The sequence below is a fragment of the Gavia stellata genome, chromosome Z (genome assembly GCF_030936135.1).
Source record: "Gavia stellata isolate bGavSte3 chromosome Z, bGavSte3.hap2, whole genome shotgun sequence".
NCBI lineage: Eukaryota > Metazoa > Chordata > Aves > Gaviiformes > Gaviidae > Gavia > Gavia stellata.
The window spans coordinates 30204265-30218524 of record NC_082637.1 but is presented as its reverse complement, the minus strand read 5'-3'; the positions used below and the strand labels follow the sequence as shown (position 1 = coordinate 30218524).

At 46.4% G+C, this 14260-nt stretch overlaps 1 protein-coding gene across 1 annotated transcript in view; it reads right to left on the bottom strand.

The window, feature by feature from the left end:
* Positions 1-14260, bottom strand: part of DMRT1 (doublesex and mab-3 related transcription factor 1) — a 60632-nt gene that overhangs the window by 33476 nt on the left and 12896 nt on the right. Inside the window, exon 3 of the mRNA XM_059833882.1 lies at positions 2787-3070. Coding sequence (XP_059689865.1) covers positions 2787-3070 — 284 coding nt within the window. The remainder of the gene's footprint in view (positions 1-2786; positions 3071-14260) is intronic.

Genomic DNA, 14260 nt, shown 5'->3' with positions numbered 1-14260 from the left:
TCTTCCCTTGCTGGTAACCTTCCACACGCAGAATCGATGTTTAACCACGTGCAGCAGCTGGGAGCTCATTCCCCTTACAACAAACCATCTTCAGGACCACCCAGTGTTTTACAGCCTCGGCATCACTGCACCCACTGCCATCAAGCATTATCTAGCCTAGCTCTCACAGTAAAACTTTTTATGATTATTTGTCCAATGTTATGCTGTCATAACAGTATGCAAACCCCATGATTCATAACTCTTCCAGCAGTAACAATCCTTCTTGCAGATCAGCCTCTCAGAAAACAGCTTGTAAGTTACATGACACTGACCTTGAACTACACTCTGCCCTGCTGAACAGGAGAGGTGGGTCCTGGTTTTAGGCCATTTAGAAGCTGGGGAGATGTCACTTCTGCAGGCAGAAAGCACTACCTCTAGGGTCTCTGCACAGACATCTCACCAGAACATCACTGAGCGATCCCAAAAGGTTTGGCCAGGAGAAATTAAAATCTTAGGTGAGGTAAATCACTAAATTCACATGGAGGTGAATGGAAACATGCGATACATCCCACAAGGTAGGAATGAACACCCAGCACTTGGAGCCTGCTGGTGGAAGGAAAACAGTCTTTTGTGACAATAACCACCTCTTTTTTCCTTAATCACCTCCTCAGTATCTCACTACTTTGAGTGGCACTTAAGCAGAAGTTAGCTACAGATTCTGCAGGGCCCCAAGAGAAAAATGCATCGAAATCACACTATTGCTTTTATTTCTTTAAGGGGTGTCAAAGGTCCCACAAGAAACAGTCAATCTCACAGTGAGACAACAGACCCTCTAGGCCAAGGCTTCTTACACATACAGTCTAGTTTCAAATGACAGTACATGACAACAGAAGCGAGAGGACACCATCTTCACTCCAAGGTTTAACGTATTTTAACATACTCTCATGTATCTCCTCCTCAAACACTATGCGCTAGGATAGTCAATACCTGTAATTTACTTTCCTTTTTCCCAAGCAAATAAAATCACAGAAGTCTCTACTGGCTGGAGGAATGGTGAATTATGGGACTAGAAGCCTGCAAGAACATTATTTTCACAAAATGAATGTTGCTGACCCTCACTTGTGTTGTGATGACATCTCCAAGCATCAGCTCTGCAGTACGCTCTTACAAGCTAGGTACTGCAAAAGCTTCAGAAGAAGTAACTTTCTATCTGAAATACTCTGCTATGACATGCCAGGTTAACCCAATCAACCAAAATGAAAAAGCTAAAAAAGCGCAGGCACCTCACCTCATGACCACACACAAAATCCTATCCCGAGCTTGCCTTGACTAATTCTCCCTCTGGTCTGGTGATCAAATTCAGCAGCTAGAGAGGATGTTATCAACTAATTATCAACTAACCTCACTGAAAAGGTGTACCTCAGTGTATTGGAAGGTGATTGCAGTGAAGCCTGTCAACACACTGAGAGAAGAAAGCCCTTGTGGTGTGGGCTCACATAGCAGAAGGGAGACGGCTCTTTTCCCCCTACACCTGTACTCACAACGAAAAAGGGACATGGGATAGTACTAAATGCAGACTGCTGTAAAGCCACGATCTTAAAATTCATGGACCTACCAGCTGTTGCTCCCAGAAGCCCCCACATTTTCAGAAGGACCCTTCCATGAACAAAGTGTCTAATGATGGGAAAGCCTCATTGAAGGTGATGTGGACTGCTACAGTAATTGCAATCGCCCTGGTCTTAGTTCCAGCTCCTCAGTATCAGAAGTTAAAGTGCCCTTTCAGAGCTGGCCCCTGTGCCAGAATTGCTAAAGGAATTATCTGTCAGCAAAGAAAGGAGGTTTTCCCTTCAGAAAGGAGGTTTTGGTGGACATTTAATCTTTCGTTGTTTAGCGGTTTCACAACAGAGCCTTTGCAGAAGGCAGCCTGCCCTCTCCTGATGCTCTACAGGAGAGGTCTGCCCTCTGCTGCCCTTGGACAAGGGACACGGGAGTACGCAGACTCCGAGGATGCAGCCTCCCGAGTTCAGCCTCAGACAGAAAAGCAGCACTGCAGCCCAAGACCAAACAGACTCAGGGTCACTGAAGTGGCTCCACTTACTTTGCCAGGAATCCCCTGCCTTGTCAGATTCCCCCTCTTTCCAGTCTCTGACCAGAACGGAGTTGAAGGCTACAATTATGAAGTCCTAGAGCGAGAAGGCTCGGCTGGTTTTACACCCTAACTAGTGAAGTACAAAGAGCTCTGGTGTGAACCTCTTAGGCACAGCCTGGAACCTGAGCTACCCAAGTCGAAATTGCAAGCCCTGGAGCCGACACTGCCAGAACACACTGTAAGCAACACGCCATGTCACATTCAACTGACTGCCACCAACCCACTACACAACAGCGTGGTCTCCTAGGTCACTTCAGTGCCTTGGATGTGAAAGATGGAAGAGAAAAGAACAGGTTCCTGAAGAGCAAAGCCTCTCAGAAATGACATCTGAGGCTCCCAGGATGCTATGTTGCGTAATTCAGTTGGACTCTTTTTCTGGAAAAGAGCCCATAATCTACTGTGATCAGAATACAAAATCAAGCGGGTGCCCTTTATCTGTGCTTGCGGCAACCAACCTACCTGTATCATTGCTTTCGTTGTGCTGCATCATAACCACCCATTTCGGCTAACTTTCCTAACGTGGGTCCTAATCCCACCCTGGAATCTGGTTCTGGTTTTGCACTGCCATGAAACCAGTGAACAGGAGGTCAGAATCAGGCCCAAGAAATAGCTTATTGTCCACCTCACTCTTCCGTGTAACACCTCTGTAACATCATACCTGCCACTGTTTTCCCGACTGGCTTGGCATGTATGTTGCTGGGAGGCTTCGAAGGCTGTTTTTCATGGCCGACCCTACAATCGTACCCCCCGTCTCACTTGAGGAAGGCTCACTGGCCACTGCCATTTGGTACTGGGAGTAGTTGTACAGGTTGTTATAGTAAGGATACAGGGACGGCTGGTAAAAACTGCTGTAGTAGGTGGAGTCCACAACCAAATCAGACGTGCTCTCCAAGTGCCCTCTGCTGGGGATGGAAGAGATGTCCTGAATGAGCATCCGTCCCTCTGGAAAAGAAAAAAACCAAGCCATTATGAAACAAGAGGCTCCATGAAGACCATCACCTTTCACCTTCTGATGAGCTATTACTTCTCCTGAAGGCTGTACTGAAAGTAATAAATAGGAAGAGATGGGAGCTGAAAGGGAAAGACGGCTGGAGGTTTGGTGGAAACTCAAGTGGACAGACTTTCACTCAAAGCTCAGGACCACCTACAGACACCACAAACGGCGAAACAGGAGACAAAACCAACTACAGGTTAAGACAGTGCTCTGAGTCCTCAAGCAGCACCAGCTGATCTGATGATGATTTACACCATCTAAGGATGCAACCCGCTATTATTTTTAAATTGTGATGGTGTGCCAAGTTTCTCTTAGCTCCTTGGAAGAAGAAAGGCTCTAGCTACAGGATGACACCATTGTCCTGCTTGTGACAGGACACTTTCTGAACGTGCCTCTAGAACAGGCAAACAGCCACAAGGCCAAGAGGAAACTGCAGCAGGGAACGCACCCCATGATCAGCCAACATGTCTGAGGTGCTAACTCTGAGCAGGGAAGCCCTCAATCCCCACCCAACCTCCAAACTCAGATTTAGTGCATATTTACCTACAAAATCACAGAGCAGAACAAGCTCCTACACCACTGGCAAAAGAGGAGGACGAGGGGATTGTTCGCGACGTGCTGTCTGCATTCTTGGCTGCCTCCAGACCGGGGGCCAGCTGGCTACGCTCCCTGCAGGCTGCCCCCGAAAAGGTCTGCCTCCCCTGTCATTCCCGAAGACGAGGGGCTTTGCAAAGGCTGTTTTAGAGTCCCGTCTTCCTCACTCCAGTGTCAACTGGTGCCTTGTGGTACTTGCAAGGATGAAGAAGGTAGGTGCTTGTTGGTATCGTTTCACAGCCAAGCTCTCTCTGACATGCTGCATCAGCTACCTGACTGAGCCAGACACAGCAAAAAACTGCCACATCCTTAGAAAGTCTAAGCACACAGTGAATATACATTTACCTATTAAACAAGGGAGCAACTGTAAACCCCACCATCGAAGCAGCCCTGGTTCTAGCCTGCATCCCTGTAACCCTTCCCCTGCACACCAGCCCTTAGGGTGTTTGCAGCACAATGGTCCCTTCTGTAAGAAGCTCCTGCTCTTCCCATGATGTTGCCTAACTCCACCGTGGAGGAGAAAGGATGTGGCTTAAAGCATACTGATGAGCTCTCAAGGGCTCTCGGTATGGAGATGAAGCAGCGTGGACAACAGGCACGTATGAAGTAACAACTGTAGGACAGATGTCAGGCAGGTGTTGCCTAGTTTGTTTTCTGCCTTTCTCTTGGTACATCTGTACCTTGGTTACTCACCTGCAAAATGAATATGGTGGCATTTACCAGCCTCTCACAGTCACGGTAACACCTTCCACTGTACTGCGTATTAGCTGCACACAAGATTCAATGATCAGTTTTACCAATTATTGCCATTTACAATGCAATTCTGTTTCACTTCTTCAGGTGTAATGAAAGCTCTCTGCAATCATGGATAGTCTTCTTCCAGATCACTAAATTATACAGTGCCCCCATTCAGCTCTTGCTGACATTTTGTTGACATCAATGAACTATACCCATTTATTAGCAAACAGAGCATTTTATGTCTCCTGCATCTGATTTTTCTGCCCCTCAGCCCCATGCGAGCAAGGCCCTAGCCAGCTGGCCTTCTTCACTGGGAGCACCTCTCAAATTTGCACACAGAACAGAGGGGTCTGCAATGCCACAACAGACCCTTCACAGGTTTTGTGCTTTCACATTTTAATGAAATTTTAATATTTCTATTATTCTGCTTCCGGGCAGGCCTCTCTTCAAAGTCCTTTTGTCTGTGGCTTTGACAAAATCAGAACTTAGACCACTGGCACTGAAAAGCCAACTATTCTATTAAACAACAGCATGAGCCCAACTCCCCTCCCCAAACATAGCTCCCAAATAATGCTGCGGTCCAATTGTTCTGCTTTTCGTGATGAAAATCAGCAAATTTTGCCAAAAGCAAAATCCTCCAACACGTTCCCTGCTGGGATACAGAATTCACATGAGACAGAGATATACAAGGCAGCTGGCCGCTTAACTTCTGGCAGGGCTATGCTATGCCACACAGATATGCAATTTCTTCTGAAACCTCTGCAGTGTCTTTCCACTCGCAGTGTGTCATAGGAAGGGATAATATTTTCCACTAAGAATACTAGCACCAGGAAGATGGGGCCTCTTTACAACCACACAAGAAAGGTGAGCCACCCTGAGGTGTCAACAGCTAAGCGGAAGGAGGGGAGAAAGAAGCAGGCTTTGCCACAACTTTTGGAAAGGTCTCATGCACTACATTTCCTAACATGTGATGGGCTAGATGAGAACAGCGACCTGCTGTCAGCCATCCCCAAAATCATACAAGCATCCTTGATGTCTCTGTTATGTTCAGATGGCTGGTAGTACTACAGCTCCTTCCTGAAGAAAAAGCAGAGGTGGCAGTCTTCTGCTGCATCAAGTAAGAGAGAAAATATGCTTTTTGCCCCTTCTTCTCTCTTTCTACCTCCTATCTGTGGTTGGGGCTACCACTGTTTGCCACCGGAGGTGTAAAAGGATTGATTTGCTGCCACCTGTTTTCCTTTATCTAGCTGCAGAACAGCTGCCAGTGGTTCAGTGCTCAAGTAAGGCTGCTACGAATCCACCAGAATGTTTTTGTGCTTTCCTTCTGCCACCCTCCGCTCTCCAATAGCCTCTACAGTACGATCAGCTGCCCTCCTAAGACTCAATGTAGAGCCAGTCACCTGCTCATTCACCCACCCATGCACCCCCACACATAAATCCCCAGATGTCAACAGCCCTAATAACCTTTCTGAGCCACAGCCGCACTATAGGGATGTGTGTCAGCGGATTAGCAGAAAAATCAGGAGCCATGGGAAAGAGGAAGGTTCAAGTGAAGGGACAGACACACCCAACTCCATACAGAACTAGGACTCCTGTGACGGCACTGGAAAGATGGCCTGTAGAGTTAATTTTCTCTAAACCCCAAGCCACATCGTGCTGCTGAAGATGGAAGGACTGGCAACATCTGGCAAAGACCAGTAGAAAGCCACCACATGCTTCAACTCACACTTTCCCCCGAATTCAGATGAGTTGTTCTTTGATGTCATGCTTTGGGACAAGGCCCTGCTTTTTTTCTGTAGCATCTGGAAACGATTCAGTGCTTCACCCGGGAGAAGGAAGACATCTCATATATGACACAGCTTTGTGCCATCCGGACTGTGGGCAGATGTCAAGTCAAAGCAGGTCAAAGCATCCCAGAGGTTACTCTAAACTCCTCACAGCCAGCTTGAGGGAAGGATGCCTATGGACAGCTGAGTTGTTGCAGGTCTTCAGCAACGCTGGCATGCACTGGGTCAGGGGCAGGTCTGCAGTCCAGCTCTACGTTCTTACCCTATCCAGCCTGGCTGAATCGTATCATCTCCTGCTCCTAATGCATACATCATACATACACAACACGTACAGAATATACACAACTGTAAACACATTAAGGGGAAAGAGTTTTTCTGTTAATGGAGAAAGCCCTGAAAGTCTTGACTCTTTTCTGAGCAATGAAAGCTCAGGAAGAAAAGCCGATCAGACCAGTCAGTACCTACATGGGGTACCTCCAAAGAACTGCTACGTGCCAAGGGGAGCGTAATTTAAAGCCAAAGAACCCTGCTAAACTCTCTTAGGGATAAAACAAGGCACTCAGAAATCTGCTCAGAGAAGATTTAATGTTTATCATACGCCCAGGGGTGTTTTTGTCCTATCCATGCTGCTTCTCTCCAGCTGAAGTCTGCTAGCCAGCTGGCAGGCAAGCACACTGCTTCTGGGCTTAGCAGCATCCTCAGTCACGGCCACCACCTGCAGAATAGGGCAGACACCTTTTGGAAGCAATGGCTGTAACTAAACTTTAACTAACTGGGGTTCCTCTGGTCGATCTTTGGCCTGTACCTGTAATTCTTGACTCCTGCCTACAGGCTGAACCTTCCCACAGCCTCGCCTCGGGCTGCTCAATGAGCAAGGTGTCCCCCTCAAGGGAGGCTGTCAGCCTGTGGCTGCATTTTCCACCAGCGAGGAGAGAATACCAAGGTTAAGACAGCAGCTTTCAGCCGTGGTGGTTTTTTTTTTCCCAAATGTAATTCAACACAGCTGAATGGCTCTGCTGGCAAGGAGAGGGTCCTCCCCTGCCTCAGAGCTTGCCGCATTACAACACCTGCACATGAGGGGCAGCCCTGAGGTTCATCGCTCTAAGGGGAGCAATTTTCGAGAGGAATTAAGCTCTCAACAAGACAACTGCTGCTGCGCCATCAGACTCCCACTCTGCCCCTCCACCTGCCCTTTAGAACAACAGGGCTGCTGCAGGAGCTGGGCTCACGCCTTGGCTGTCTTCACCCTCTACACGGGAAAACTGGGAAGGGCTCCTGGGTCTTTCCCCTGCCACTAGCCACGAATTCTAATATTTTGCAAGTCGCAAACACGACACGATTAAAAATATGGGACTGAACCTGTACAAGAAGGAACAAAAATTAGAAGAGCAAACCAAAGGAAGAGTGGTTAAAATTCTCGCTCAGTTTTTGGAACACCGTATCTACAACGTAGGGCTGTTAGAGGCTCTCCGTGTGTGAGCAGTGCTCTTGCAGTGAGACAACAGTATCTCCTCGTGCAGTTGTGCCCTTGGATCTCTAAGCTCTTTTCTATGTCTTTACTAATTCCTGTAGACAACCGACGCTACTTTTTTTGCACTATGTACACAGTGTGAAATATGGTCCACTGTTTCATAGAAGATCAATATGATGCACGATAAATACTGTTATTGATCTTGCAGTGCTGTAGACGACTCTCCAGCTCTATGGCATATTAATAGTAGTTAACCAGTAATTCATTTCAGGATGGCTGCGATTTTCCTCTAAGGAAGGTGAGTTCTCGGGGTCAGTTACACATAAGGGTGTTATACATTCAGTAACCTATGAGGGGCTTCTGCCTTCACTCAGCAGAGCATGGTGAAAAACAGTGGTCCAGTCCTCAGTTAATGTAAGCCTGTCTCAGACCATTTACTTCAATAAAGCTATGGCGATTTACACGAATTGCGGATATGCATGGCAAAATCAACACAGAAGCCAGTATATAGATCATTCTTTCCCTTCTTACTTTTTGGGAAGAGAGAGGAGAAATAGCAGGGAATTTACAGGAATTTCTATCATCATCTCTATCTCACAGATGCAAATATGTTTTTAAGCATATACACCAAGAAATGCGAACACTGAAGTTCTGTCTGTAACATTCACTCATTCTGTACATAAGCATGGAGTATTTTCTATTCCGACTGGTACTGTTAAGGGCCAGTTATGTATCTTATTATACACTGATAATAGTAATTTAAACATGCCTGGCAAGCCTCTGATGCTGAGGTCAAATGGCACAGAGTCCATACTATTAGACTTTCTCAGTATCTAAAACAGGGTGGTAGCACCAAGTTGCCTACTGGGAATGGTTACTGGAGCACACTCGGGAATCTGGGGGAGAATATTAGTCAGCCTGGGATGGACGCATGCCAGAAACTGGTGTAAAAATCAAGATAGCACATACAATCACGTTTCAATGTCTGGGAGCATTCAGTGGCACGGCTCAATTTACTCATGTGGCCATAACAGCTGATTAGTCTCCATCTGATTATGTATTTCAGAAGAGGGATTCTGTCTATGCAGTGTGGCAATTAAGAGAATTTCACTGCCCGCATTTATTGACATGAGTTCTTATATACAGCTATGGTTAGCAGTTTTTATTTCTTCTATGCCTACAGAGACTACTCATACACAGACACACCACTGAAAATGCAGATGAAATGTGACTACTCAAGTAACACATTTACTCAAGGAGCAGGAAGGCATAGCCATTGCCCAGTGAGCAGAGTTCAGCTTCTGGTACTTTACATTTCCTGTAGTTTTCAATTCAGAGTGACTGTTTTCATCACTGCAGTGTTCATGTCTTCCCGCAAGCCAGCCTCTGCAGCAAGAGACAGCTATGCCATTAAAATGCCAAAAATTAATTATTCAGTCAGGCAACACTTGCCTTCAGACCTCAAAAGAGTCTTGGATCCGCACCTGACAATTTCCCCTTCCTCAGTATATAAAGCATCAGTACACTCCTATTAACTGGTTTGGCAATATTAAGTCTTGCAACGCGTTAGTTCAATTCATAGCTGGCTTTGAGGTCGGTCAGTAGCCTTGAATGAGGCTGGTGTAAAATCACTCCCTAACATCATAATCAGGAACGCTGGAACAATACGTTTCTCCCACCAGACAATCATGACAGAGCTATTTCAGATGTCAAAGAAAGCTGGCACCATTACTTACTTTCTGCTGAGACACTGCCTCCCCAGGAGCAAAACCCACATGCTTGCTCTGCCTTTGAGAGGAGTATTTCTGCTCTCTTCCCATTAGAAGTTGCGGATTATCTTCGGTTCCAGCGCTGAACTTTTAGCTTGCTATAAAGTTAATGTGCTAGACAATGTTCATTCCAGGCAAGGCTGTGGGGCTGTGTATTTTCTGCCACCCCCAAAAAAGGCCATTATCTGTAATTACCCATTACCATGCATAATTATTTCTTCTATTCTGGTCTATGGCCCCCAGGACTTTATGCTGTTACAGCTCACTGCATTATCTTATCAAATTTGTTAAGGAAGCTTTTTTGACCTTTTGAGCACTTGTCACAGCACATACAAAAGCTGGCAGTAAATTGTCTAAGCATGTAGTGTGTGATTTAGTAGTTGTACCCTGCATAGTGATACCATACAAAATATTACACACCAACACCTTCCCCACTCCCTGCTTTAGCTAAAATGAGAGAAGAAAAGGAAACCTCTTCAGTAAGAAGGGAATGGGAAGAAGCTGAAATCTCTCAATAGGAATTTGAGGAACACAACAGCAACACATGGCTAAGCCTGAACATCAGACTCCGGAGAAGGTCCCAGCTGCTCTCCTCTCCAATGCCACCTCTTCTGTTTCTCCTTTCCCTCCCAAGAGTCCGATTCCACCATTTCGGCTTCTTTTCACATCTGTCTAACTCTGCTGAGCCCTACTCTTTCACACAGAAGCTCATTTACTGCTCCTTCAGTAAGCAGAGAGGGGGCTTTAAACCCTCCCCCAATTTGCAGCTTGTGTCAACGTAGTACAGGTTCCTGACAGACAAACTTGGTCCTATATGAGATTCACAGGGATTGCCCTTTATAGACACTGGCATGAGCGCATAGAGGACCAGGTTTTCATCTCCACTGCTCTCAAAGCTCCCAGCAAAGGACAGATACTGACCTGCATCCCAGTACCATTTGCTTTGGCTAACAGTCTCACCGCACTATGAGTCCACGCATGATGTCCCTCTTCTTCATAAGGATGCTGCAATCAGATCCTACAGAGAAGCAGGGCTCTCAAGAAAACAGGAGAGCTGACTCCCTCCACCCTGATTTTTGTTTTCCCCTTAGTCCTCTTTTTATCATATACTCCACAGGGTGCTTTATCTTAAAACCTCTCTTTCAGGTATATATATGTATGAAACTCTCAACCCACATCCCTGTCTGAAAAGAGATATTTAAGAAATTATCATTTAGCAATTTCTAGTAAAAAAAAACTTTGAAGCTTTTGAACTGTGTGATTAAACAAACTTTCCAAATACAGGAAAATCTGAAGAACGCTTCTGCCATCAAGACAAACAAAAGGAAATGTCAAGGATCAGGTACTCACTTTGGACTGAAAGTGAACAGTATAAATTACTGTAGCACAAGGTATGCAGAATCAGGCCTTTCAGATCTGCGAGTGAAAGGTTTTTCCCTAAAAGCAGAGTGAGAAAACAGGGACCCTGGACTCCTGAAAGCATCCCTGAGTTTAGGCCCTAAGAGATGGCTACCCGAGCCACTGCTGCGAAGACAAAACCCTTCTCCGCATTTCTCCACAGTCTGCAGACCTCTGGCCCACCGCTCTGTGCTGCCAGGCAGTGGGGAGTGGAGATCTCAACAGTGGTACAAGGAAGAGAGTCACCCTGCATTCTAGATGAGCCATCAAATACAGGCGAAGAGCAGGGTCTGAAGGGCAGCAGAGGAGCTCCGCTCATACCCCTGTCCTGGAGCCTGGTTTCTGAGACCTACGGGGCTGTCCTACTCTCATTTGCCTACAGAAAACCACCTTTGCAGTCCTCCCAATTGTTTTGACCAGAAAGCTTTTGAGAAAGGCATGTTTTTTCCTCCCGCCTCCAAGTGCTAACAACGCTACGACCCCATCTCAAGCTCCAACGCCAAATCCAGTGGTTCTTTTCCCTCCTTGTTCAGGACTGCCTGCCCAAACAGCCCTGGATGCCCAGCTGTGCTCTAACATCTATTAGAGGGAGAGGTCTAAAAATCTGTTATCAGCCGTATCAGACACGTGGGCTAAAAGCAACTGTGTCTCCAGGCTAAAGAGAGTAAATCATAGCCAAAACAGCTTATTGCCACCCACAGTCCCTAGGCACCTCTCCGACCGTACCCGGGGAACACAGCTGCTCAGCAGAGATACGCCTTTCTTCTCAAGGCAGCAATACAAATTTGAAAAAAAGAAGGAAAAAAAAGAAAAAAAGCACAGTCCAACAACTCTGAGCCTCTTGCAGGCTCCTGGCCCCTTCCCCAGAGCTGAAGTGCACTGGGACTGACCTACCCCACCGCCTTATCACAGCTATGCCTTGCCCGGGGAACTTATCACCTGCCAAGTCCTACCACGCTTTTCACCTCCTCCCAAAGCCCCAAGACAAAACAACCAGTCATTGCACCTTTCCTGCAGCAGCTCTCTGACAGCTAGGGCAGAGTCGGGGTGTCCCACAGCACCCCTCGCTGGACGAAGCAGCTGGACCGCGAGTTCAGCCGGCGTTATCAGCAAGGAGCGGGCATAATGGCAGCAGTATCTGCAGGCGCAGGGCATGCGTCCTGGGGGCAGGAGATGGCTTCATCCACAAAGACATCAACGGTTGCGCTCTCCTGCTTCTCAAGGTTCACTTGACTGCCAGAACAATACTCATTTTCACCCCAAAGGAACAAGTATTACTTTTTACTTCCCTCTAGGAGTAATGCTGGAGTCATCACTTGAGCAAAGTGGAATAAGCTTTTCCAGTTCTACCTATAAAGGGCTAAACCAAACCTAAGTGGGACAGCACATCTTACCAAGAATGACATTTGCCATAAAGAGGCACTCTAGCATAAAAGCTAAGCAACAAGGACAGTACATTTCAAGAGAATCTGGGAGATCCTGGAATTAATTAAGTTTGTTATCGTCTTGCTTGATCCTCGCGGTGGATGCACCCAACACACAAGCTTTTGATGGGATTCTTTATCCGCCTGACACTTCTGTTCACGACATCAAAACCCGTGCCATGAAATGACACAGAAAACTTGCAACTTGAGCTGGACTAGTCTGGCAAAGGCACAAGTGATTTGGAACAATCATATGGGGATTTATTAAATCTTAGATGAGGGGGTCACTAAAGGGAAAAATAAACTGCCATCTCTCACCTCAGGACGTGTTTTCTCGTCACTTAATCATTCATGTGTAATCCGCCTGAGCCCTTCCAAGTTCAGGCCCAGATATGTGGGTTCAGACCATGACTATATCCCCACCAGTAGCTATAAAGAGAAACCTAGGGAACAGCATGAACAGGGCAAACAAACACCTCCCTCACCCCCTGTCCCAGCCTCCCATCATTTTTGCCCGAGTTATGTTCCTGAGCCTTAATAACCACCAATGATCTCCCTTCCAATATCCACTGAGAGCCCACATTCCTGTACGCACAAAGTCGCCAGGGAAGGAGTCCCACTAGTCCCACAGGCACCTCACCAGCTTCAGGCACAGAAGGCACCAAGCCTCCTCCCCATCATCACAGGTCTGTCTGAACGGGCAGTACCAGTCCTCGGTCACCCTTTTCCACCGGGAACCACTAACATTCAGCACAGTACCCTCACGACCACCAGCTCCTCTGCAGCGACAATGTTTCTCAGGGACAGGCTCCTCCGTTTTTTACTTCTGGTGTGGATTAAAGTGGCTCTTGCTTGCATGTGACCAACCACCTAGCCAAGCCCTCCTGCAGCACACTGCTGTCTTCTCCACTGCTTGCCAGTCCATGCACCTTTCCATCACCTACCAAGACGATCTGCGGCGATTCCAGGCTTGCTTCCAAGATACCAAAGGGAGGACCACACAGCTTACAGCCAAGAGCAGACCCCTGTGAGACCTCTCCAGAAATACCATCACATTAGATTCCCTACTCAGACCTACATTTTCAGACTGATAGGATCATCCTTCTTAAAACCATGTAACACATACAATATTGATTTTCTGTCAGTTTCCTAATCAAGATGTCAGGGGATACAAAAATCAAATGCTTTGCGCAATCTGATTGCATCAATATGTCACTTTGTCAAGCAATTCTGTAATGATGAAAGATTACTAACCTGACATTATCTTTTACCCATAAAATTCTGTTAATTCACATTGTGTGAGCACCCTTTATAAGTCGTATTTCTGCCCCTCCCACACATTCCCGTCTGCTATGGGCTGTTCTGCTGGTTTCACAAGAACTGATGTCAGGCTGACGGATTTGTGGCCACCCATACTACCACATTCGCTTTTCTTAAACACTGGCATGACATCAGCTTTCTTCCAGGCCTTAGGAATTTCCCCAGCATTAAAAGACTTACTGGAAATCAGCATTAATGTATGAGAGAGCTCCTCAGCCAAGTTTTCTGGGGTTTGGGTTTTTTTGTTTGTTTGTTTGTTTGTTTGTTTTAAATAAATACTGCATGCAATCCTGCTGATTTCAGTTACTGCTGGAAATGCAAGCAGAATGTCACCATCTCCATATACACCAATATCATCTGCCCTTCTTCAAAGCAAAGATCAGAAAAAATCATTGAGCATTTCTTCCTCTCTACCACATGCAGAATTGTTATCCCAAAACAGGTCAAATGACTGTTAACTCTGTGTGTGCGTGTTCCTAAATACAACTAGAAAACCTGCCAAATTTAAGATTTTTAGCTAATTTTAATCTTAACACAAACCAATTTTTTTTCTGAAAGACAATGTGATTTGGGAGAAAAAAACAAGGAGGGAGAAATCCCAGCAAGAAGACTGCAACATGGCGTAAGTTTCCCAGTC